This window comes from Poecilia formosa, unplaced genomic scaffold (genome assembly GCF_000485575.1).
Source record: "Poecilia formosa unplaced genomic scaffold, Poecilia_formosa-5.1.2 Scaffold158, whole genome shotgun sequence".
In the NCBI taxonomy this organism is placed as follows: Eukaryota; Metazoa; Chordata; class Actinopteri; order Cyprinodontiformes; family Poeciliidae; genus Poecilia; species Poecilia formosa.
Genome location: NW_006800097.1, coordinates 1,227,831 through 1,254,912, shown reverse-complemented (window position 1 = coordinate 1,254,912; position 27,082 = coordinate 1,227,831). Strand labels below are relative to the sequence as shown.

The following is a 27,082-nucleotide window of genomic DNA, read 5'->3' as shown; positions in this document are numbered from 1 at the left end:
GATATAGAAATTTAGTTACTACATTTAGTTACTAAAATCAAGCCAAGTTAGGCTTGTGAAGCATATCCTGATTACGCATTTTTAGTCAGTATTTAAAAACAAAATCACCTATACTGTCCCTTTAGAAAAAGTAAGTCATCATCTTAGCATTTCTAACAAAATATGCAATAATCAGTTGAAAATGTGGGCTACCTTCCTAAACTACTTATTTCTTGCCTCATATTTTTATTCTTTGACTGCTTGTTTCAAAGGAAAATTAAACAAAAATATATTTTATTAATTAAAACAAACAAAAAACATTTGTCCCCCTAAATCAATGTTTTGCACAAAATATTGATTTGCAGCTTCCAGTCTTTTGGAATAAGTCTATTAACGTTTCACACTTGAAACCAGTTTTAATCCATTAGTAATATTGCATAAGCTCAGTCAGTTGGGTTGAATCCACAGATTTTCAGTTGGACAAAATATTTTGCTTTTAAGTTGGCTTTTACAAGACATGTCAATGATTTTAACTAGAACCGTTCCATTATGGGTCTGACTGCATATTTAGGGTTGTTGTCCTGCTATAAGCTAAATTTCCTTCCTACTTTCCAGTCTGTTGCATAAACTACCATGTTTTCTTGTAGGACTGGGCTGCTTTTAACTCAGTTTTTCTTCAGATCAACTGTGCCCACGTTTCATGTTACTGTTAAAGCACTCCCCCAATTTCCTTTCTTTAAAGCATGCATCACTTTTTCCATTTCAGATTCATGTGCTCCTTTGTATTGTACCTCATAAAACCCCAATAAAATAACAATAAATTTAAGGTTGTGGTTGTAATGTGAAAAAAAAAAAATATATATATATAAATCCTGTAGAACCAGGATTTCATTTCCAGCTTGAGTTAAACTTTTTCTCATTTTGGAAACATAAAACATGTCACTTAGTCCTCATCGCTAAAGCTTTCACAGCCTTTTCATGCCACAAACTGAACTTTTTTGAGTTCACTCCAGTACCTTTTAACTGATTTTTTTAATTAACTTACTTTTCTGAGGCCTCACATATGTTTACTACAAGTGATTAGTTTTTCTTCTACACTTATTTTGCTGCAAATAAAAGAATAAAAACTCAAATAACACGGAATAAAAAATGGGTAAAATCAATCGTCCTAACAGTTTTCCAATCCGAATATGAAGCAGATCTAAGCACCTGCTGGTAAAAAATAAATACACAAAGAAAGAAAACACATTTTCACAGTAACAGTATTTTATTTAAGCTTCATATTAAGCTTATGGGATGAGAAAAGAAACAATGAACAATTTGCCTTCAAATTCTTCCAGCAAAAGTCCCTGATTGCCGTTGCTCATCCCATTTCTGAACCTGTAAAACAAGTAAGGGAAATCTGGTGAGGCAATCAAAATACAAACAGATGAAAATATCACATTGATAGAAGAAAAAAAATCCCAAAATATTTACTTTTGAAATCTTAAATTTGGATTCATTAATTTTATTTAAAGTACATCTATATCTATCATATAACAGATCGTCTTGACTTGGCAGGCTCAAATGGTAAAAGAGAACAAAGTGCTTGGGATACGTAACTCTGCAAAAGATGTCTCTTGTAACAAAAAGCATTCAGGCAGTTAATTTTATGAAGATGAAACAAAATCCTGTGATTCCTGTTGGATTAGTAACAAAACTTTAAGTTGGTTGCTGCAAATGTTTAACACTAATACTTATTTGTATTTTCTTCTGTTAATCCATATCATAGCACACATACCCAGGCAATGGGGCAGAGACTCTTGTATACCCTGCGGTACCACTCACAAGGAGTCGTCTTCTGATTTTTAGCAGACAGAACTTTCTTACATCTGTGGTAATCTGATGAGGAAATGTGAAAGCAGTAAAAAAAACCTTTCAGTTAAGAAGCAGAAGGTAAACAGTTGTGGTAATTTGTATTATTGAGGACCTCTGAAACTTTAATCTTTCCCCAGTTTTAATTGTGCATATTTACCCTACGCTAAAACCACAATATGTAAATGTATGACTCAATAAATTTAGCACAATCTGAAACATTTTTGATCTGAAAAAAATGCTCTAGCATGGATGCACAAATGATGTCCTATATATATTTACAGTTTTACACAAAAGATGTCACAAAACCCAAAAAAGCTTGAAGAAATCTAGCTTCAAAAAAATGTAAGAAATTGTAATATGCCATTTGTTCTGCATAGAGAAGACTATTTCTCATCAGTTCTGTTGTGGGTAGTTATTAAATAGAAATGCCAAAGTTTTATTATTGATATTATTGGTAAAATTTTCTGTGATTGAAAGTCCAGAATGTAAACTACAGGTTCATATATGTGTTGAAAGTGACAGTAAAACAGCACCAGGTCTCATCAGGGAACATTTAGCTGCTTCCAAAGGTTTCATTGAAGAAGCTTTACTATCGGTCTAAAATGGAGCCAGCATTTTATTCATGCTCCAACAGCTCCATCTCTCCTCTCCTTTGTAGAGCATCTCTGCCCCAGAAATATAACAAATTATGTAACCTACATTTCTGTGAGCTGTATCTTGACTTGAGGCAGGATTTCCCTCCAATATTATAAGAAGTGATATTTTAATATCAAAGAGTTACATTTTTATCTTTTTTTTTTTTTTTTTAATCAAATACTTTGTGTGTGCTAAAATGACTAAATTATAATACAAATAGTAGTTGCTTATAATACAGCTGGGATATCTAGTTTTATATACTGTTACCCAACAGTGTAAATTCCAAGTGTAAACAGGAAGAGACATCAACACACTGAACTAAAGCTTGTTTTTTTTTCATTCGTAAAAAAATTTAATCCTATCACAAAATAAAAACATAAAGTACCTGAGAAAACATGCTAGTGATCCTAAATGGATGTAATAAAACAAAGCACACTGTCTTGCTTACCTAAGTAGTTCTGGTAGCAGTTCCGGGTCTGGTTGGTGTTGGGGAACCGGGCATCAAAAGGAGCTGTCCTGTAGTTCTTAATCTTCTCTTCAAAATTGCCAGACATTTTCAGCCTCTGGATGAAAATGCCACAAGTTAAACAGCATGGTAATAAGAAGAATAATGTATTTGGATTACATGACAGGCAAAATGCAATCAATGCAAATTAGGAAGATAATTTCTGGCATATGGGGCAAGCTCTTAATGTCAAATAATATTAAACCTATGCTTATTTTTCAGATTGAAATCAAATCAAACCAATTTAGACCTAAAACGAATGCATGAATGAAATTAACGTAAGTGAATTTGTGCTGTCTTCGCAACACGTGATCACGGCGAACAACTACACAACACGCAAGGCTTGCTTTTCTTAACTGAAGATCTTTCAGTTAAGATTTTTGTGGATAAATGGATTTAGCTAAATTAGAAGCAAATACAAATCTCAATGCTACACTCAAAACGTTTTTGTAACTGTAATATAACAGAAACAAAAATACGTTACTAGCTAATACACTCATCTTAATGATACACTCAGACTGTCTTTTTTAACTGAAATACAACAGAAAAACTACATTACTAGCAAGTATACATATGGCATCTCTACACTCAAAAATTATGTACACTGTTCTATATTTTATCAACCAAAGAAAAAACATCACAAGCCCACGTATATTTCAAACACATAAATACTTACGAAGACGAAAGTTTTCTAACGTAAGAAGCGTATAAAGTGCACTCAGGGTGTTCACGAGCCGTTTACTTTCTACTAACCGCCTAAATTCTTGTTGACAAGGTTACCGGAGAAATTCAATTTGCTGCTAAGAGCTCTCACTCGGTCATGTTTCTGCCAAAATGACAAAGACAGTTTGTAATACAGATGTTCCACTCTGTTCAAATTTCAAACCCCACATTTCTTGAACCATTCTTATCATGAATTTAGTCTTACAATTTTCTACCTATGAATTTATTTACTGGATTATTAAAACGCTTTTCATACAAGAAACTGAGATTTATATTGCCCTCTGCAAAGAATACAGTTATATGTACGCACCGTTCTCTAGAGAGAAAATGACACATTTTGTAATTTATATAAAGCTGTGTTATTATTTAAGTGACATTTAAAAAATAATAACAATAATAAAACAGTGGAACAAAATTGCTAAAGACACTCCGCCGGATTCTAAATCTGTCCATTACTTTTGGTCTACTTGATAAATTTAGTAAATTATGGTTAAACCTGGTCACCAGCAGTCACTAATCTCTTCAAACAAGTAAATTCTACTATTTCACGTAGCATTTACACAAAGAACACATTCTTATATAATTAAATCCATTCGCTGGTGGTATTTCTAAATAACAAAGTTAATTCTAAATTGTTTTTCTTTTAAAAAAAAATAACATTTACCTTCTCAAATAATCTCAGCTCTAATCCCCGCTTTATCTTTCTGCTCAGCAACCGAAATAACTCATAAAGCATGCTGGGAAACGGAGTCTGTAAGAAGTACTTCTCAGTGCAGCACTGCCATCTACTGGACAAACAGAGAATGTACACATAGACTACGGAAATAAAAGTTTGACAGAGTATTGAAGATAGCCAGTTTAAGTAAAAAAAAAATTTAATATTGATATACCAATTTATTAACAGTTATTTTAATCAGACAGAGACTAATAGTTTCACAAACATGCCACAATTTCAGTCAACAAATCAAAAAGAATAAATTTTCTTTATTTAGATTACAATGTCGTTAATGTCAATTTAAATTTAAAAGAGCCTTCGACATTTTATGGCAGTTATAATTGGAAAATTTTATTTGTAATATTTTTTTCAGCCAAAAGATACAATTCAGAGATACAATATGAAGAATAAGAATTTTAAACTATGAAAATCATAAAGGAAAAAAAAAACTTTGAGGACAAATTACAAATAAAATCCACCATTAAAAAAAAAGAAGTAGAAAGTATAAGTAGGGTTTAAGCAAGTGCACAAAATGAGTGAGTAACAAAAAACATCTTAGAAAAAAAGTCACTGTTCTCTAATTAGTCCTATAAACATGATCCTAATATTTGCTTATAGCTTTTAGGGATTTTCTACATCTTTATACAGCGACAGAAAAAGTGGGAAAACATGCCTGATCCCTAATATATATATTTTTTCTATGTTAAACCATATTAATATACAAGAGAAAAGATTTAGGAGGTAAATTTAAAATAAATAAATTAATAATAATAATAATAATAATAATAATAATAATAATAATAAGTCATTGACTTTGGTCACTGTAGTGAAGCTTGTCTGCGCTCACAGATTCTCCTCAGCTGACCAGAACACCCGGAGCTGAACCAGCTCTTCCTGTAGTTGTCTCCTGGTGTGAGTCGACCGCAGAGCACCTTCCTCTCTCCTGTGACGTCTGGCTCATGTTCCCAAAACCTGCAGAGACAAAATAAATTAAAAAAAATCATTATATAACATTATCCGCCTCTACTTCAACATATCTCACTCATATTGTTGCTCAGGTAGTTTGCTAGTATCTTCTATCCCCCAAGATGTTAGTTATGTTTACTAAGATGCAAGTATAATTGGATAAAACAGATGTTTGAATTTCTTTCATATTGGACATCCAGATTATGATTTTTAGTAATTCCTATTTTTAAGTCTATGCGCTGCAACACAAACAATTAAAAAGAATGTGCTGCTGGTAGTCATATTTAAATCCACCAGAAGACAAACAAATCATAATATTTACTTCAATGATATACAAAAAAAATGTGCGCCCAAAATTATTCAGATTTTTTTTAAGTTCCTGGGAAGTCAAATAAATAATTTATCCTGGACTGCAGAACATTACATCTCTGATAAAATGAGCTCAACAGAGTCTTCACTTCCTGCAATCAATCAAGAAGATTCACCTGCCAACCAACACCCTCAGCACATACTGTCGATGCCCCATAGGGAGCATATTGACCAGTAGATTTCTGTATGGTTTGTCAGCTGCACAGCTGCAGACTGGAAGGCTCCTGAGAGAGTGGTGAGGACAGAAGAGGAAATTACAGAGACTGCATGTTGCACATGCAACATGCAACTGCTTGTTGCATGTGGTTAAAAGTGTCAGAAATTGTACACATCTACTTCAGGTTCAGTTCTTGGTGCTGCAGCATGAAATGCAGAGTAGCCAGCATATGCAACATCTCCATATCTCAAACCATGAGACTTCCATACTGTAAAAGTGTATAGTTTTGTTGTCAGGATGTCGACAACTAAGGGTAATAATTTCTGTGTAATAATTAAATGCAACAATCCAGTTGCATTCTGCAATGCCTGCTGTATTGCCATTGTATGTACACCATTACTTTTCTCTCTGCTATCCTCTGTTCAGTTTAGTTTTTATATATTTTAAGTGTCATGCTTTAATGGAAGTTTGTTCATGTGTGCACTTGTAGTGAATATTCTGAATGACAGTAAAATATCTAGAATCTGATGAAACCTAGAACTTTCAACTGTCTGCTTGGAAGAAACAACGTCTTTTTAATTAAATGATAAACTAAACTACCATCCTTTCTCTCTGTAGCTGTGTAACCTGACAGGTTGTCCTTAAACATGTGATCAAACTGTCACAGGCTTAAAAAGAGCTGCTGGCTTCTAACCTCTCATGCCCTTCTTCCACCCCTCCGCCTCTTCAGCCCTGTCTTTACACTCACTGTGGTCCGTTCTCCAGCGGGGTGCCGTCACTCCACTGCCAGGTCCCGTCCACAGCGCTGCTTCTCAGACCGAGCCAGTATGAGTCTCCCTGGCTCCGGCTCTGGGCCATTTTAAATAGAAACTCCTGAGAATAAAGTTGATAACATCAGGGTCAAATTAATTTTCTTCAGTAGTTCTGCTTTAACTTGACTTTTGATAATAAATTCTGGATGTAATCTGTGTTACATGAGCTGTAAATTTAATGAAAGACTAAACCTCCAATGACCTTAAGCTGCCTCCGCTCCTTTTAGTCGTTGTAAAGCTATTCTTAACCAAACTCACTGCTGCTGCTATGCATGTATATGTGCATGGCTATATATGCACAGGTTGAACCTGTGCATATATAAACTCTAGAACATCTTATTGCACAGAAACCCCAAATATGTGCAGAAGATGCATAAAATGCCAACAGAGCTCCAATAACCCACTTATAAAAATACATGAAAAGATGTTTAAGCGGTGAAACCCGAGATGGTTTCCATTGAATTTTTGACTGAATGCAACTAAATCTTTTTTTTTTTTTAAGAGAGAGAGAGAGGCAGAGAGAGAGAGAGAGATATGTCTGATCACCTGCTCCTCCTCTGTCTTGATTGTAGCCACAGCGCCTCCCAGTGACATGCAGAGGTACTGACTACTGATCCAGTCAGCTCTATCCTCACTAAAGTAGAAACATTTCTCTCCTTGAAGTGTCCAGTCAGTCAAACATGGTCTGCACTTTCTCTCTGTTTGAAATGTTAAAATCCCAGAGAGGAAAAAAGCATTAGAAATTGTCATAAGCTGCTTTAAACCCTTTTTGTCAGAAGTTTTCCATGGATTTCTAATACTGCCGTTGTGAAATCATCTCATTTTGACCCCTGCTCCATCTAGAATGTCCTTTAAATTCACCTTTTCAAAACATAGCATTGCAATATTTTATCTTTGACATAATTATTGACTACTTATGCTTATATTTGGCATTTTATATTAAATATTAAATATTTATATTAAAAGTTCACATCAAAGTTAGGTAGACACACGCCTTTCAGTTCCTCACTGAAATTTTCTTTTTAAATTAACTCTTCAAAATGTGAAAAAATGTGAAATACCTGAACATTTTTCATGAAAATCAAAACAGAGCTTGAAGAATTTACAAGGACATCTAAGAAAACACATTTTGTTCAACTTTATTAGTTCTGTTAATTTAGCCTAAGGCAGTCTGTCAGGCCCTTGCTGGTATGTGTTGCCTTCTAGCCAAATGAAAAAGTCCATTTTTAATTCTGAACTTCAGCTTAAAATCACATCTCCAACAGTTTTTTTTTTTTTTTTTTTTCAACAAAGTGAATTTTTAAGAATTTTGAAGCTTGAACACAAACTCACCACCAGTGGAAGAGTTGTTGATGGGACAGTACTGGTTCAGAGCAGGATACTGGGCGAACAGGAGGTGATGGGACTGGTTCAGCTTCTCCAGCCTGTTTGTCAGTTCTTGCAGTTTATTTTCTTGCAGAGATGACTGAGACTGAGAAGTCAACATAATCTGAACCACTGTGGGATCACACACATTTTTTTCATTTTTTCTTTATTCAGCGAGTTTTTTGAATTTACATTGTTGTTAGTAGATTGTTAGAAGGAATACATATATGTGATAAAAAATTACATTTCTTTTAATGTTTCATCACAACATGTCCTTCTGTTCTCAATTTTATATTGCAGTGCTCTGTTAACTGTTTCTTGCACATTTTATCAACATCTGTTTAACTTAAAATTTCAGTACCTTGAATGTCATCTGAAACTTTTATTTATAAAACAGTTTGAGAACAATGGATCCCTGTTTCTACTTTACACTAATATGTAGAATCCTGACAAAATAATTTACTGTATAACCCCAGGGGTCTTTGACTAACAGAAAACTGATGTAAATAAAATGGCGTAGCTGTCACACTCAGCTAAACATTAGAATAGTCTCTCAAAATGCTTTGCAACAACATCAGTTGAACACGAAATTAGGATTTGTCTTCTAGAGTAATGTTTTCATTAAGATTGTACTCCAGAGGGGTTTTAGAGACTTACACTGATGATCACATATGCTCTTCTGTTTGCATTTCTATATTATAGTCACTGTTGCAGATGTAAGACGGCATACTCACAGCAGAGAGTCTGCAGCAGAGTCACGATGGTGAGCAGGAAGCAGAGCAGAGATAAGTAATGAGCCAACTGTCTGTGGTCACTGAATGAAGCTAAAAGACAAAAGCCCAAACAAAAGTATGAGCTAATTCCCCACCATCAGCTCAGCAGTGCAGATACATATATTTTTAACCTACACTCAAGCTATATTGATAGTTTTGACTTGAATTTTGAGAAGTATTGGAGTGAAATGCATTCATATGGAACAAGATACAGACTACAATAAGAACATGTGTTACTGTCTCTCTAAGAAATATCAACATAGACCTTCTCATTTTGACTTTGAAAAGAAAATCATTTTAAAATGTGTACTAAAATGAACCTATCAGCATGGCCGCACACTAATGTTTTCCTTTCATATAATTTACTAAAAAAACCCCACAGCTTTCATTGTTACCTAAAAACAGCCCTTAACTTCAAAGCAGAAGAAGCTCAGAAATGAAATTATTAGAAAAAATAACTAAATGAACAATGAGTTCACAGTGAGGTTTTAAAACCCACTTGACATAGTTAATACATTTTGATGCAAAATAACTGATTTTTCAAGTACGGGAAGAATCCACTTGAACACTTGATCTTTTCTGAATGTGAAAAGTCATTAGTGTTTTGGGAAAAACAAAAACTATAAAAAGGCTTTCATGCAATCACACCATTTAAAGAAAGAAAAAAAACTGAATTACCTTTTTCTTGGGCGGCTTTAGTTGTTTCTCCTTCCAGCAGAGTTAATCCATTGCTTACTCCCATTATGATCTCGTCATATGCAAGTTAGATTTCACTCTTTTGCTCCATTAAAACATAACTTTTCTATTTAAGCTAGCTTTCCAAAGCTTGTTAACCACTGAAAAGCTCAAAAGCTCCTACAACCAACAAGCACAAAAGAGAGGATCAAGAGTCTGACTCAGTGTCACGTATGAATACCAAATTAATGGCTCTCCAACTGTCTGTAAAGTAAAAGTGAATGTGATAGTCAAATAACTCTGACAGGACCCAAGCCACCATCTTCCCCTTCTTTCAGAGAATATCTAGGAATGTGCAACCTCTAGTGGCTGCAATAGGAATTAAAAATGTATATTCTTTAACAATGCTAAGAAAGTTTTAGTTAAAATATTTAGTTTTATTTATTAACATTTTTTTCGTGTGTCTCCACAATACCCCTTAAACTGGCAACAAACATGGCCTTTAAAGAAACATAGATCTAACACTGAACAAGATGTTAGTGCTGCCCTTGATTTTCTGAGATTTTATTGCCTAAATGTTTCAATAACCTGTATGCATTAACTAACTTGCGGGCTGAAATGCTCTTACTGATGCTCATCCTGGAGTTGCTGCATCAAACCAGGGTGCACAGTGGAGTTGTTGTTTGCACTGTTGCCTCACAGCAAGACCATGTTGACCTTGAATGTTTTCCTTCTGCATTTGTGTTTTCCTGGGTACTCCAGCTTCCTTCCACCATCCAAAACACTGATTAAGTTAAGATGGTTTCCCTAAATTTCACCTATATGTCTGTGTGTTGCCCTCTGGTTAGCTTGTGACCTGTACAGGGTGAAAAATGTCAGTTTATCATTGATCATTTGCTCCAGTCCCCCTTAAACCACATGAGACCAAGCACAGAAACTTAATAAAAGGATAGATGCATCCAGGTATTAAATCCCATTTATTTGTAGTTTTAAACTCCAATCCATTTTGGGTGAGAAGCTGAGATGCTTTGTGGAAAGTGTTTTATTTCTTTTCAAGATTAAACTTGTCATTTTCCTCTAGAATTGATGCAAGGTATATTTTTAAGTTCTTGTGGTGGCTGAGCAATATTTTAAACAACAGCTCATTTCACCACATACTTTGAATTTAAAATGTATACACCTTTTTTTGTTTTCTGTTTTTGAACTTGGCCTTCAATATGATGAGGGCACTGTCTACGTAATAGGAAAATTACTCATTTTACATCATCTTAGACTTAGACCCATTGATGCAACCCATGATATAACCAAAATGTTTAGTTTTGTTTGTATCAATTTTTGACCATAACACCTGAGTGCCACTGCTGAAATCAAAGCTCATTAGACTAGGTATTCATTTCTTCCAATCTTTTACTGGTGAGCCTTTGCAAATTATAGCTTCACTGACCTGTTCTTAGGTGCATATGAGCATTATTGTTGGTTTTAATAGTTTAATATGGTAAAGCCAGCTAAAGCAGACAGTGTCTCTGACTAGCAGTCAACTTCAATCATCCCACAATTTTATTTAGCAAGCAAATTATCACAGATAGAAACTTTGCAGAAGCTCACTTCAGTCTGGACTAACTCTTCAAACACCAAATAACTTTTGACTTTTCGTACTTTTGTAAAAGAGGCTAACATCACTAAGACTCATGAACTGCCTGGGTACACTATGTCCTCTACAGGACGATACAGAAATGTTATTTTAAATTGTTTTATTCAAAATTGGTGTATATTTACAAACATTTTCCAGATTTATTATTCATAATCTTCCTCCTTCAAGTTTTACAAATCTGTATGTATTTTTGGCTCACACTTGAGGGAGGGACTGTTTTGAACTATAACACGTTATAGACAAACACAGGAATGAACAAAACAAATGCTATCAAAATGCTGGAATATACAGCAAAGGCGAAAATAAGCAGATCTTGTGTTAATGATGATGATGCTACCATTGTTCTACATATTGAGTTAAGAGCTTGCAAACATTTCTCTGCAGTACATATATGTAGTCTAAGTGACGAAAACAAAGAAAAAAGTTTGAAAGAGGTGTAACACACATTTGGCCCACTATTTATCACAGAAAAAACAGGAACAACATTTCAAAGTGCTTCATACTTTGGCATACAAAAAAGATTTAGCAGATGTTTAAAACTAAAATGTTTTTTAAAATGCTGTAGTTAATATCCCTTTTTAACACAGAGACCGGTCAAAGCAATAAAGCCTGACTTAAAGCCGAACTTAGACTGATTTCAACAATTTGTTACAGAAGATATGCTCCAAAAACAAAATGAGGTAAGTAAAGATTAGGAAAGTGCTGTTTTTTTTTTATTTATTTATTTTACTTATTTACAATGTAACAAATACAGTCATAAAGTATTTTAATCAATGGAAAGAGACAATCTATTATTATGTACATGTAGAAAAAGGGGAAAAAAAAGAACTGAAGGTACAAGCTGCTACCATGGGATCAGCAATACTCTTTCACTTCTTCAGCTCTTCTGAGCATGTGCAACTGCAAATGTGTTGGCATGTCTGCCGTTGCCTTAAGGTTTGAGCTGGTTGGAAATAGGCAGGATCAGGTCAGATGTTCACAGGTAAATCCTAACATAAGCCGCCAGTTGATGAGGAGACGTTGGCTTCACAGCGCTGACACGTTGCAGGCCGGTTTACCTGCTTTGATGCTGTTGGGTGGCTTGAAGCCATAGCATGTCACACCTGACATCGAACCATCTCACTGTTATGCAACAACCCTTCGACAGCGGTCAATTGAAAAGCATTTTGAGTTCTGTGTTGTCAACATGCATAATTTGGTGCAACACATAACCCATCCATTTTATTTTTTTTCAATTGTATTTGTTTTTCTTCCAAAAACCTGCGTTATTTTCAATATGAAATACTAATATAATGTATACAAGTTAACATTATCGAGTAATGCTATAAAAACGCCAGGTTTGACCTGCAAAAGAAACACATCCTGTGACAACATCAGTCCTGCTGAGGAGCTGATGAGGCTTTTACTCCTGTCCCTTTTACTCTCTTTTTCACCCTTTTTTACTGTTTGTGATGATTGCAGCAAGCTCGTCAATAGCATCCAGCAACTTCTGTCGCTGTTCTGCTGAAAGGAAATCCAATTATGTGTGTTGAATCTATCAGAGCAGCCGCAGTCGTGACCATACAGGCAGTAAATCCAGAGCGCTGCGCTCTTGGGAGCTTTCAAAGCAGTTCTGCTGAGAACATGGAAGTGAGCGCGTAGGTGGAGACGACAGGAAGATTATATTTCTCCACTCCCCATCCATTTTTGACACATGCATTTAATCGTATAATCCTACTGCTTTGCCTGTGAGAATTCAATGTTTCTCTTTAGTGACAAGGCTCAAAAGGAAGCTCAGTCAGCCCTCCATGAAGTTCCAATTGCTCTTCAGACCACGACAGGACGTCACCAACGAGGTGGCTTCCACATGTTGCTTGGGTGTGAATCTCATTGGCTGTCAAGACTCTGGACCAGAACTGGAGATCTGACAACTCTCCCAAGAAAGACTGAGTGATGTCAAAGCGACCTCCCATTGTGTCCTGTGGTGTGGAGGAGAAGGCACATAAATAAATAAAACTCCAAAGAGGAGGTACAGATTAACAAGTTCAATAATACTTATAGCAAACGTCTCACCTGCTCCTGACCCAACATAAAGATCCCTCCTGGTTTTATGGGATTCCAGGCTGACAGGTTCTGTCCGGAACCTTTCTTCACTCCATCCTGGTAAGCCTCCCAAACGCCGTCACGTGTTGACCATGTCACGCACACATGATGCCACTTTCCATCTGTCAAACTTATTGGTACTGTCACCGCCTATAAACCAGGAAAGAAGGAAAGGGTAGAAAAAAATACACAAAAATCTGTTATTTAAACTAAAACTGAAGACTTTTAAAGTGCCGTCTTCACAAACGCCTGCTACGTCCTGTCAATAACTCTGACCCAAACGGTTTATCAGTTTCATTCATTTTTACTAGTGTGGTGGATATCTTGAAATGCAACATGATAAAATAAATGAATAAAATAGGTCAATTTGTGGACACCATGTCCAACATCCCTACATCTGTTGGACATGGTGAACTGTTTTTGAGAAATTATTTTATTACGTTGATATTCCACTAGGCTCAAGCTGGTCACAAATATCAAGTTATGCCACATTTTTAAAGCTGTAGTTTCAAAGCAGATTAAAATTTTCACCCCATTCCTGTGATTTAAAGCCAGGGCAGAGGAATTGCCGGACTAACTAGAGTTTTTTTCTAGCTGTATGTAGCAGCAAGTTATAAAATAATGCCTCCTGACCCCCACACCTATAACTACCCAAATAAAGCTTGTTCACTTATTTTCCCTTGCCAATAAAAAACAGAAATTTGGTTATTTGGATTTTTCTTTTCTCTTAAGAAAACCATAGATCACCAGAGTGCCACCTATCTCTTTTAGCAGCAATAGGGGGAAAATAAACTTTTCTGTTTAGAACTAGCAATAAATATTTACAATAGCGTTTTAAATTTCTGCATAAATACCACAATACGAAGATAAAACAGATCAGCAAGCGATGGACCTCAACATGTGTTGCTGTGCACTGACGATAAACTAAATGAAAAAGGGTATCACACACACAGTATGTGCATAAAGAAAGAAGTTTTCAAGTGTTTGAAAATATATATCTGGAAGTAAAATTGTCAAAATTAAAGATGCACTACTCATTAGTCTTTTAATTTTAATTTTGTTTTATTAGTCCCTTTAGAAAGCTATGAGCAGCATTTGTAATGAAGCCAAGAGCAGCCTGGGTATTTAAACAGATACCCTGATTAATTAACCCGTCAGTGTCAGCTTACTGTACTCTCAGCAATATCCTATAAAGAGCAGACTGGCAAAAATGGTTAATATTCTGAACAATAAGCCTTTCATGTGAACAGTGAAGAAGATCACCTCAACTCGACAAATTATTTTAAACCTTGCTAACTGAATTCATGGTCTTAAGTGGGTCATTAATAGTTTTGGTCATGACTGTGCATGTGACTCACAGACAGCAAACATGATAGTTTTATCTTCCTGGTCTCTCCGACAGACAATTAGGTCAGTCAGTACAAGACTATAACAGGATTAATTGCTTTGCTTATTTGTTTGTTGTGATCACCCAGTACTGGGGCAGGGAAGGGACATAGTCAACCATCTATTTTCCATTCAAAAGGAAAAAACGTAAAGGATTTTCAGAGAAAAAAGATTAGGGGATTAGCAGTATAATGAAATCTTAGTAGGTCATTCATTTGTATGTAGGTTAGTGTCAGGCGAACCTAGATATCCACAACTAATTCCCTGGAGAAACAGAATATATACAATTAGATTTACAAACCTCTCTTCATAAGAAAATCCGAAAAAGCCTGGGCATTTTTTAAAATACAACATAAATAATACATGAAGTAAATAAGTTGATGTTATTGTTTAGATTAGTATTGAAGTTTTTTACGAGGAACGGGAAACATTTGGGTAAATCGACTAAACACGTTTGACTGTCGGGAAAAGTAGTACAGGAATGTTCCTTTAAGAAGTCAACCCTGTTGCCCACTTTCTTCAGCTGGTCATTTATTTTATAATTGTAAAAATATATATTTCTGTATATTCACTATCATTTTTTAAAATTATGCCTGAACAAGTGTATAAGAAGGCATGACCTCATATAAGATTTTGGTTAAATGCTTATGTGTGCTTAAACCACATTTTTGTAGTATCAGTTTCTGCCATATCTGATGGTAGATGTTTTTGTACATGTGACCATGTTACAATGTTTTCACCTTGTCATTAATGAGAAGTTCCATTGGGTTGCTGCCCCACTCCATTAGCACCAGCTCGTTAGCTTGCCCAGGCACGGCGTAGGAAATGGGTGTTCCGAGGCCAGAACCTTCCCCTGGCTTCAGCCACAGACAGATGGTCAGGGCGAAGATCTCATTGACCACTGATCGCTTCATCCTGGCATACATGTAGTTGGTCCTCATGGGAAACTCAAGCAGGAAAGCACTTGGACTCTTAAGCTTCTTTTGGTTTCCTGGTAAGATTGGGAGAAAAGATTGGATTAATTCCAGTCAATCTAAAGATCAAACATAGTCTGCACTTTTCTCTCACACACACAAAAAAAACACCTTTGGCCATTAGCAGGCTAGAGATTTTCAGTGGAATTCCTTTCCATAGCTTAGTTTTAACTGTTGTTGGTTTTTGTTAACTACAAAAGTTGAATAATTGTTTTAACACACTATACATGACTTGAGATGATTTAGGAGGCACATTAAACATAGTCATAAGTAGAAATAGATGATGTCTATCTCTTCTTATGCATAATTTAATCCAAGTCATGACTGGTGACAGTTTATTAAATGTAAACAAATAACATTAAGAATAAAACAACCATATAAAATGACAAAAGTAGCTGTAGCTAACTGACCAAAGTAGGGCTTCTAGCTTAAAGTGTAAGGTTTAAGAAGTAAACCATAATTTAAGGTGTTATACCAGTGTTTCTCAGCTCTGTTCCACAAGGCACTCTCTCTTTACATTTCCCTCCTTTAACACACATGATTCAGATGATTGCAGTTCAGCAAAGCCTGTTTATCAGCCATCAATTAAAATTAAGTGTCATGAAGCAGCGAAACATCTAAAACATGTACGGCAGTGTGTGCCGTGGGGACGAGGATTAGGAAACCTGTCAACACTGGCTAATAGTACCTAGTGCTTCCTTGTGTAACTCCCACATGTTAATATAAACTACTGACAACTCCACAAAGGACCGAGGAAACATAGGAGTAAATATACAGGGACTGGTGAATGCCAATGCCTGTAAGAGGGCAGTTTAGTGGGAGACATGTCAGAAGTCAGAGATGAAGGCAGGCGCCAGTCGTTTCAACTGTTTCATACTTTTCCACTATTCCACAGACTCCACTGAATAATACCTATTACCACAAGGCCTCGTGAAGTTATTTGTTGTTTTATTAGGACCTCTAATCTGTCACATTTCAACACCGATGAGTGGCTCAAATGGGGATCAGAACAGTAACAAATGGAAACATTATGTATATGGAATATTTGTTAAATATAGAGTTAAAGGTAAGCTGCAGGATATTTGAGTATTTATGTGAAGATGTAACTTTGATGAATAATCTAAAATACCTAATTACCAATAGCAACTGATTCATATAAATGTTTGGTCAGAACATGTGTGGGTGTGTGCGCTTACCATGGTCATTGTGATGTAGTTGGCTGAGAACTGTTTCCAGCTTGCTGTGTCCAGGGCCCCGCAGACTCGTTTCCTTGCTAGTGTAAGGAAGGCGCCTGGGCGGGTGCTCCCCTTCGTGGTTGTGCTCATGGTCCTCAGTGTCATGGTGAGTACCATGGTGATCATCGTGGTGGTCACCATGGTGATCATCGTGGTGGTCATCATGATGTCCAGGTCCATGGAGAGAATCATGGTGGCCATGATAGCTATCATGGCCACCATGATGGTCACTATGGTGGTCATTATGATGGTCATTGTGGTGGCTGCTGTGATGGTCGTCATGGTGACCATAGTGACGACCATGATGCCAGCCATATTGAGGGTCAAAATGGCGACTGTGATGGTTGCTGTGATGGTTGTATCTATGGCTACCGTGGTGGCTGCTGTGATGGTCTCCATGGTGACCACTGCTATGGTGGCTATCATGGTGGCTATCGTCAGGATGGCCACCATTGTGACTAGAATGGTGGTCATCATGGTGGCTGCCGTTGTGGTTGTCATTATGTGAGTCGTCATGGTGATCAGCATGGTGGTCATTATGGTGGTCTCTGTAGTAACTGTGCAGCTGTTCTTCTAGAGCATTGATCTTCCGCTGGAGGAGTTCTCTCAGGGAGCTTGAGTAGGAACTGGAGGAGTTTCTTGCCTGGAGATAAAAATATACATAGTATTATAAACTGCTCTATCATCTCATACCTGAGGTCTGAGTTTTAATCGAAACAATGAAATCAAGTTTTAAATAGCATTTTTATTTCTATTGCAATAATATCCTAATGGAGTAGTACTAAAAATGTTTAGCAAGATATTTCTTAAATTTCAAAGCACTTTCAACCCCTGCCTTCATTAGCTTTCATTCCCTCTCCCCGTTGCTTGTTCTCATCTTCCTCACCGGCAAATCCGGCTTTGTTTCCTGCCAACACACGCCACAGTTAGTAGCCTTATCAAGAAGGATGAAGGTAATTGAAGGTGAGGCTGGCTAGCGCCCTTCGGTGCATGACCAGGGGCTAGTGGTGTAGACATCTTGTTAGAGGAGGGAGTCTCTAAAAGACAGGTTTGCTTTGACTAGGAGCAAATATGTCTTTGTACTTATTTTCTGAATTGGGAAGATAAGAATATTTAATCACATTTTGATTGTTTTCTAAAGAAAATAGATAATATATATAATCTATTTAATGACCTTTATATCTCATTCACTTGAAGTATGCTTAAAATAAGTTGAGAAGAGACCAGTTAACACTTAAAGATCTACTTTTAAAAACCACAATAACTGTAAAACTGTTTTAAAAATCTGTGCAGTTGTTATATTGTTCCATCTGCACAATTGTTGTCCCTGATTTATGTTGTTCTGGTTCATCATTACCTGTAGGCTATCCCAGCTTTCACAAAGTCACAAGACACCACAGAAAGGCTGTGACAACATTTCACAGGTTGTTGAAATGTTTACAGTTCTAACTATAACAATTTTTAAATGTCTTTTTCATTTACTCTGATTGGAATGACAGTAGTAAGAAACACCCCATAGGCACTTCTGATGTTTGTATACCTTAAGTGTTTGGTCCATTTAAAACGGTGGTGTCTAATGTCTGTCCTCGAGAGTGGGTATGCTGCATGTTTTAGTTCTTTTATCTGATTCAACACTTGTGAATCAAATCACTGCCTCTGCACAACTTTGTGGCATGCTCAGGTACAGCTGAGCCATTTCAATCAGCTGTGTTGGAATAGAGACATCTAAAAATAGGAGGACTGGAGCTGGAGCCCCATTAAAACAAACTCTGGTTCCTTCCCCCATTTGGTTTTGTTTTTTAACTTGGATATAAACACAGAAATTGCACTGGGGTGCGTAACGTACCAAGACTGTTGGGAGGGTGTAGTCTGAGTACGATTACAAATGAAATCCAGAGAGATTTGTTTAGTGTGCTATCCAACCTCAACACAACTCAGGTACCAGATGCATGCTACAACCTCAATTCGCATGCCTTCTTGTATCCGGGTATGCATTGCATTGTCGGATGTTGTAGAGTAAACAAACAAAGGCTGCAAGTCTTTTCTGCCAATACCAAATCCCTTTGCAACTTTCAAGATTTCAAGAAACCACACCACCAGAAGAAGGTGAAAGTTAAAATAAGTTGATTTGAAACAATGTAAACAAAACACAGGTGTCAAAATGCCCCCACAAAACGCCAAGATGAGAAACAACATGCATGTTTCTGCTGTTTGATTTAGATACTGCACGGTTGGAAAGATTAGCAGCATTGTTGGATTCCCACAAGAAGACTCTAGCTTGACTCTCGGTGAGGTTCTTCCTGTAAACAATTTATGTTTTTTCCCTGTGCATGGATGATAAACTTAAGCACTTTGAATAGCAAGGCTAACATAAATATCCAAAAATACAAAAGTTTCAGTGACACTTCAAAACCATGACATGGCAACCCATTAACAACATTTTGGTAACAGTTTAGAATTAAGGTCAAAGTGAACATTGAAAAAGTCTGAAATTAATTTTGCTTCACTCACCTGCAAGTTCTCCAGCCTCTCTTTCAACGTCTGTAGCGTCTTTCCAGTCTGTTCTGGCGAAAAAGAGTTGTGTTTGCTATATGACGAGCCCTTTTGGTGGTGGAGGTCTGACCTGTGGCTGCCATGGGAGGAGTGATGATCACTGCCATGATGTGCTGAGGGCCCATGGTGCAGTGATGATGGCCCATGATGGCTGCCATGATGTCCAAGGTGCTCATCATGGTGGCTGTTATGATTGTCATGATGGCTGCCATGGTGCGTGTCATGATTGTCTTGGTAACCATGGTGGCTTTCGTGATGACCAATGCTGTGGTGACCACCAAACCCTTCACACAATGTGAGTTTGGCAGTCAGTTCTCTGATGGTCTCCCTCTGGTCCAGGATTGTTTCCTTCTGCCTTACAAGGCTTTCACGAAGGTGCAAAATGGTGGCTTTTGCCTCATCTGACATTATGCCTCGATGATTGCCAGTGCTGTGGTCATTCCCATGACTGCTACTACTTGGTCCATGGGGCACAGAGGGTGGTGAATAACAGCTGGGATCTGCTTCTGGGGGAACGGGAGTACAGACAAATTTGGGACTAATTCCATAGTCATATTCTATGGTGCCCACAGCAGCAGCACATGACAAAAAGTAATAAAAAATCAGAGAATGTAGGGGAAAAAGAGGCAGGAGTGGTCCACACTTTTGCTCATACCTCACAGGTGAAGGCATGAGGCTCAGAAGGCTGTTGTCTCTGGCCATGTTTTGTTAGAATGAATGTAGTCCCTTGATAAATGACAGTTTCCCCAAAAATTAGCTTTACTTTGAAGAACACCATGAATGGATGTCATTTGTATTGGATGTAGGTGTTTTGTAGCATCTCATTTCAACAGATTCACTTGAGACATAATTTCCTCTTGAATGATAAAAAAACAAATATAAGTAACGCAAATGCCAAGAGAGCAAGGAAGTGATCTAGAAATGAACAAAGGTCGCTGCCAAACTGTTTATCTTTTTGCCCTTAAGTTAACCTATTCGAATCAGACAAAGTCTCTTGGCTCCATGGCAAATCAACAGGCTGTGAGAACTTGGCTGATGTATTGTGAAAGGTTCTTCCACCCACTCGAGGACGTGGTGTTGGGCCAGTGCCAGGCAAGTGATCAGTCTTGGCTCCTGTGACTTCCTGTGCTTGACAGCTCAGTGTAATCCATTTAACTTCAGCTTCTAAACACCAGATCCTGGAGTAACATTTCCTGTTGCACAGACAGAGAACGAGGTAAGAAAAAAAAACAGTCTGGGCAAATGAAAGCATATTGAAACAAAACCATTAATTGATGCAAACTGCTAAATTTTATAAGATGTTTTGTTGAAATATGTTCTTCATTTAATAAATGATGACTTTACCTTATTACCAACAGAGATCCCACTAAACAATCATAACATCTGCTGAGTCTTAAAGAAAAAGTATAAGCTACATTTATATCCACTGACAATCTAAAATCACAATTCCATTTATTGTCTCTTCTAAATGTCATGTACTAATTTACAACCATTATAGAACTTTATTCATTTTTCTGTTGAAATTTGTGTTAACATCTAGTTTGAGCTCCATCCAAATATCAGTTTTTGACTACTAATAGATTTCTTTTATACCTTGATACTCACATATCTTCCACAAATAGAGGTTTTGAAATATATATTTTTGCTTAACTTAGAGAGGGGGGAAAAATTTGAAGAGACGGGGACTGTTTTATGCCTAATTTAAGAAGAAAATAACTTTAAGGTATTAAAAGCACAATTTGAGTGAGTTCTACTAAATTTACAGAAGTGGAACAAAAGTGAATGTTTTCATTTCTAAAACAACTTAAGGATGTTTGTGAGGCTTGCCAAAGAGTGTGATGCAAAGCCAAGAAATAAGGTTTCAGAACACATAAGCTGTTGTTCCTTTTAAGCTCCTTATCCTTATAGCCAATCACCAGTTTAAACACCCACTGAGACCATGGACATTTGAGTCTGATGTCATGCCCTTTATGTGACTTTGAAAAAAAAAGAGGTTTTGAAATATAAACAAACTAACTAATTCCAGTTTGTTGCTGCGCTACTGTGAAAATTTATGTTTGAACAGATGTTGGTTTGAAGTTTTGGTAGTAGCATTTGAGCAGTAAAAAAAAAAAATTCCCATGACATTTAAGTAGTCATCAAAATAAATGGATAAACTTTCAATAACATAACACTCAACAAAGCTGTTAGTCATGTAGCACTTAGAGCTGACCTGCATAAAAATATTACAACATGGCTTTTTATTGGTCATCCTGTCTCTGCTAGTATGCATGCATATACATCCCTAAGTAAGAGATCGCTGCATTTTCCTTTTCGACAGGCTCCATACATAGTAAAACCTGAGATGACGTTACAGTAGAACTAGCAGCCAACATCCTGGTGCCTGGACTGTCTATCCTGAATTTGAGGTACAACTCTGAGCTAAAGTCTGAGATGGCAATAGCAACACTAAACAATATTGCAGTAAGTTACCATGGATACGCAAGCTGGTGAGGGAAATTGCAGTCCAAACAGTCACATGGATTTCTTAGGGAACTCCTGCTGCTTTTATGCATTTTGCTGCATATGAAATCACAATAAACAACTTCTAGCTTGACCCGGAAAGGCATGACATCTTTTTTTTCCTCTTCAGACAGTAGATTGGCTACCTTTGAGTGAGTGATAAAAAGATTTAGCAACAACATGAGGGACTTAACCTGACAACAAGCCATACTTAAAGACAACATTAAGGGAGCTTTAAAGACATGATACTTCTCAACGACACGTGGCAGCACATGGATGCCCTCCAAGCAAAGATCTGTTTCTTTTTCTTCACAAGAATACAATAAAACACAATGTGAATAATAATAAATAAATAAAAAACCTAACAAAAAATGAAATAATCAAATTTCAAAACAAATACCTCTTCAGTGGCAAAGAGGTAAAATTATCAATAATAATAAGACATCCTAGAACAGTGTTTGGTTTAATTGCAGAAAATAAAGTATCTTTTCACAAAACACTAACATTGTTCCTTTCAGAAAACATTCCATGACTTTCATAAAAGTCATGTTTTGAATATCTGGTGATTTGAATGTAACCCGCATCTCCCTCAATAACAGCTGGAGGAAAACAACAGATTCCCTCCCAGGCCCTACTGTCAGTTTTTTGTGGTAATATAAAAAAAACACACATAAAAAACAAACAGACTATTGTTCTGTTTTGTGAACACTAGGAATATATTTTCTGCATGTCTCGTCATAAGTGATCACAAAGTGCCTAATGTTTCTTTTTTGTTTTGTTTTGTCTTGATTTTTTGAGATTTTTAAATGATGGTCAACTTTGAAAGTGTTATTTCATTGTCACACTAGTATGTATGAAAGATGTTTAGAACTTGTGATTAACCAGGCTTAGGAATAGATTGAAATATATGTGTTTTATTTTAAAGCTAAAGAAAGTTCTTTACACAGCTTTAGGAAAGATTTCTTAGAAGTTGTTGACATACAGTGTCATTCTCAGTGCCAGTTTAGCTTTTTAAGACAGCGCTAGACACCCAGTTGCCTTATAAGTGTACATGTACACAGGGTCCTGACCTGTCTGAGGCTAAAAGATGCTTTGCCTCTTCCTGTGCAGACTTTGACCTCGTGCTTTGCACGACTCAACCCTCCCCATTAGGTTCTCTGGCTGCATGGTTAACTTTAACAGGAACATGAGTTATACCTCATCTTGATCAGCAACTGCAAATATAACCACGACTGGTGGTGCTCAGATTTTTTTAATGTTCTTTCAACTTTATTTGTAAATTTCTCTTTTCTGAAATTAGCTATTTCGGTTTAAATATTTTTCTAATTTTTTACCTAAATAAAAATAACTACTGACATTTTTTGCCATTATATTAGTAAAAGATTCTCTTCTAATTTAGAGTAACTTGAAAGCTAATTAATATGGTAATGAAATGTTGTTTTATATAATATTCTACCAATGCAAATGTTTTCTCTTTATATCTAAACAGTAAAGTGATGGTTTGGTAAGTGAAAATATACCTGCTCTTAAAGCAGGTATATAAAAAAAAGGTAAATTATCCTTTTAAAATAAAACCCTATTTTATTTTTCTGAGCAACATATGACGACTCTTTAGAGGCCGATACCTCAATAACCCTCACTTTAAAAATAAGAAAGAATATTACAAGATCCAAATTTTTGAAGCCTCAACAACATAGTCTGATAATCTTTTCACAATGTGTGTTTTCATTTGGCCAAAGAGAACCACGTTCCATATAAATGCATACGTCCAATAAACTGTTTGGTTTGTAACTTGTGTCCTCACTGCATGATGAGCATTTTTGAGTTGTTTTCTGTGACTATTTGCCCAGTAAAGTTATGAAAGTAGAAGCGGGCATTTAGGTAAACTTTCACAAAGGCTAAAAGTTTTATCTATAGTCAAAACAATCTTTGTACTATACTGAAGAAATCAAAGGTTATGAGGTTAATAAAATTAACATTTAGGCAGTGTTGACCTTCAAAAATTAGGTCTTCCTTGATGGGAAAAGTGGAAACTGGTTAAAACAACACTTTTTTGAGTAATCTTTAACTGGATTGAAATACTTTGTGACAAATGTATCAGATCACCAAAACAATGGACTCCCAGTATTCATGGGCCTGTGAATAGCTAAAATCCTCAAAAACTTGAAGGGGGCGCGCATCGACTTTTTGGGGGGCAAAATGAATGTACGTAGCTGAAAATAGACACCAACATCGGTAGCCTACATGGTACTTGTTAAGCTTAAGGTTCTGTATTGATGTTAGCTAGTCATCGTTTAGCTAACATTACCTGCATCCAACAGCTTTACTCAACTCAGTTGGTTAGTTTGGAGGGAAAAACTGTGAAAAGTTCTTTGCGTTTTGCTGGTTTGCTGCCGTGATTCTAACACAAACCTACGTAGCTCCGCCCAGCAGCAGCAGGTCTCCTTCACAGGTGTAAACCCAGCGCGAGCCGTAGCGCTCATGTTACGTTTAAAGGCGGCTCGGAAAAACAGGTTACAACATGTTAACGGATTAAACAGTTTTAACTGCTGGTAAAAGTGACAGAAGACACAAATATGGGAAGTGTGGAAGCCTCTACTGTATCAAATTGACATAGGAATAACAGAGTTGGCCATTCTAAGGTAAAAACCCAGCGCATACAGTGTTCAAATTTAGGTTTTTTTTTTCATCCAGACGGCTTCCCGCCCCCCCCATGCAATGACACGGCGCCCCCCCCTAGGGGGCCCGCCCCACAGTTTGGGAACCTCTGCACTAAACCATGAAAGGGTTTGGGCCCACTGTGTTATGCAAGGTTTCTAGCAACATAGTACAAAAATTTATCTTTCAGGCTTTTTTCAGAAGTCTGAAAAAAGCAGGCTAAAGAATCTAAAGAGCCATTAATAAATAAGTTTGTAATAAAGATATTTTGTGTTTCAACATCAGTTCCAACAAATCAGAAATTTCCATTTTTTGCAAAATTATATTTATATATTAATTGTTGTCACACTTGACCTCACTGTGAACTGTGCCCGGATTATTGATTTTGTTAGTTTCTGAACAATCTTGCATTTAAGGCAAATGACATGAAAAATGGTTAACAGTGATAAAGTGTTGAGGAGAAATAACTCAGTTCAAATGATAATGTTTTCTCTGAGTTTATTTCATGAGAGCTGGCCTCTCACGCGAGTCAACAGGTGCACTTCACACCTGAAAAGGGACTGGATCATCCTTACAATTTGCTTGGCTTTTTTAATCTGTCTCCTGCCCGTGAAGAAGAGTCAAGCTAAAGTCCCAGAGCTGCACGTGGCTTCAACCTCATCAGTGATGCACTGACCCAAGAACTCAAGGACTCAAAGATAGATCAAACTTATAAAAAATAATAATCGTAATAATGTCTCGTTGGCTCTGCTTTACGTATTGATATTTCAAATAAATAAATGGTAAAAATTAAATTAATTTGATGTCTTTTTACTGTAAGGTTATGCCAAGTGTCCTTTTAGGCATTGTGCTTTCCTTGCTAGAATTGTGAATTATGTTTTTAGCATATCTTATTGTTTATTTAAAATTAGCTAAAATAACAACACTTTTTTTGAGTAACAACACAACACTAGGAATATCAAACACTCAAGTTCAACATCACAAATCAAATACATCAATTAGAATCACAGTTAAGATAATCAAGATTAAAAACTTGATTATCTTAACTTTTCTCTGGATACTTTATTTTGCAGTAAAGATTTTTTCTTCTTTACATAAGAAAAATAAGCCAGCAAATAAGTGAATGCAGGTACTGCATTATTTTGTATTTTGTATGGAAAAAATCCAGTACCAATAAAATTTACAATTGTCAGTTTATTAAATGTATATTGGGAGATTTAAGGCAGTAAACTAAAAAAATCACAAGTTTGTATAATTCTATATTTATCCAGTTATTTGAGGTTGTGTGAAATTTGCAGCGCATGACCTCAAACTAATCAAACTATTACAAAACAAAGGACAGAGGTGTTCTTTCAAGAAAATCATAGAATTTAATAACATACCAAAATGTTGTTTATTATCGATTTCCTATAATTTATTAGCATATCAGGAGTTGTTGGTCAAAAAAATCTGTAAGAAATGATTTTAAAAAATTCACAATGATCAAATTACTAAATATTGTTGCAATTAAAAGGAAAACTGATTTGAGTTAAACCAACACATTGGTGAGACATTCAGCCAAGTTTTTTAGCGCATTTAAAGGGAAACTTAAGAGTTACTTTTACTAACCGTCACTGTCTTTATATACACATTTATAGCTCAGCTATCCAAGTTTGTCTTGAAAGGACACATAGAAAAAAATATGTAATTTGTTCCTCCAAACTGGCTGGATTCGCTTTCCTTCAAAAAAACTGGGATTGTTAGTCTTGCAGAGTTCAATACATGAAAACTATGAACTTGAGCCTCAAGCCTAGCTATCCTGACCTACAACTGTTTGTAAACCATTAAATCCCAAGAAAACTCTGAAAACTATATACTTTTCCTTTAAACTTCAGATAATCTAAACAAATGAAAATGATCTCAGACTGTGGCAGAATTATTTCCATATTTTTTTCTTTGGGATGACAACCTTTCGCTGTGGGTAAAAGGTTAGATTCAATCAAGTATTTATCTGTTTTGTGCAGAAAACAGCAACTTAGTTATTCAAGAAAGAAACAAAGTTTTCTTACCTGCCTGTAGTTTTGAAGTCCCTGAGCTTGTTAGTCCATTCAGCTCAGTGATCAGCTTGAGGAGGATTGGCTTTAGGTGGATAATTTTAACTCGCTCTCCCTCTCTCTCTTTCTCTCTCTCCTTGATTGATGCAGAGTAACCTGAGGATATAGCTCTCAGTTATGAGAAGGGCAGTCAGAGTGTTCAGTGTGTTTAATTTCTGCTTTATTTTGTGTCTGCTCCTTTTCATCGTCTTCTTTGCTGTCAGTCTGTGTAGTTTCACTTGTTTTATGCAAATTATGTTTGATATGATGTGAGTCATATCAAACTAACAATCTGTCTTGAAAGACTTTTTCAAGACAGATGTTCTGATTTGAAATAGTAAGTTTGGCTTTATCAAGTTATCCACAGAATGTGACCAAATGCCTAATAATGCAGTCATTGTTTTTTGAACTGAATATTTCACTTGAAACAAATGTAA

At 36.2% G+C, this 27,082-nt stretch overlaps 3 protein-coding genes across 4 annotated transcripts; all 3 read right to left on the bottom strand.

Moving 5' to 3' along the window:
- Positions 1-1,227: 1,227 nt before the first annotated feature.
- LOC103146438 (cytochrome c oxidase subunit 6B1-like) lies at positions 1,228-4,467 on the bottom strand. 2 transcript variants are annotated; one of them, XM_016677517.1, is made up of 4 exons: positions 4,365-4,467; positions 2,921-3,035; positions 1,760-1,860; positions 1,228-1,359 (listed from the first exon to the last, which is right to left on the bottom strand). In XM_016677517.1, exons 1-4 carry the CDS (start codon positions 4,434-4,436, stop codon positions 1,306-1,308), a joined length of 342 nt encoding a protein of 113 aa, XP_016533003.1. In that variant the 5' UTR covers positions 4,437-4,467; the 3' UTR covers positions 1,228-1,305. The 2 variants fall into 2 exon arrangements, with proteins under 2 accessions (XP_016533003.1, XP_007564425.1); XM_007564363.2 differs by lacking the exon at positions 4,365-4,467 and adding an exon at positions 3,654-3,762.
- A 205-nt stretch (positions 4,468-4,672) lies between these two features.
- Positions 4,673-9,818, bottom strand: LOC103146437 (C-type lectin domain family 1 member A-like). The gene is made up of 6 exons (XM_007564361.2): positions 9,536-9,818; positions 8,819-8,908; positions 8,052-8,216; positions 7,266-7,417; positions 6,656-6,780; positions 4,673-5,387 (listed from the first exon to the last, which is right to left on the bottom strand). The coding sequence occupies exons 1-6, from the start codon at positions 9,597-9,599 to the stop codon at positions 5,234-5,236; spliced, it is 750 nt and encodes a 249-aa protein (XP_007564423.1). The 5' UTR covers positions 9,600-9,818; the 3' UTR covers positions 4,673-5,233.
- A 1,450-nt stretch (positions 9,819-11,268) lies between these two features.
- On the bottom strand, positions 11,269-26,740 carry LOC103146436 (neuronal pentraxin-1). The gene is made up of 6 exons (XM_007564360.2): positions 26,622-26,740; positions 19,372-20,606; positions 16,822-17,503; positions 15,392-15,642; positions 13,236-13,415; positions 11,269-13,141 (listed from the first exon to the last, which is right to left on the bottom strand). Exons 2-6 carry the CDS (start codon positions 20,113-20,115, stop codon positions 12,932-12,934), a joined length of 2,067 nt encoding a protein of 688 aa, XP_007564422.1. The 5' UTR covers positions 20,116-20,606; positions 26,622-26,740; the 3' UTR covers positions 11,269-12,931.
- Between the last annotated feature and the right edge of the window lie 342 nt (positions 26,741-27,082).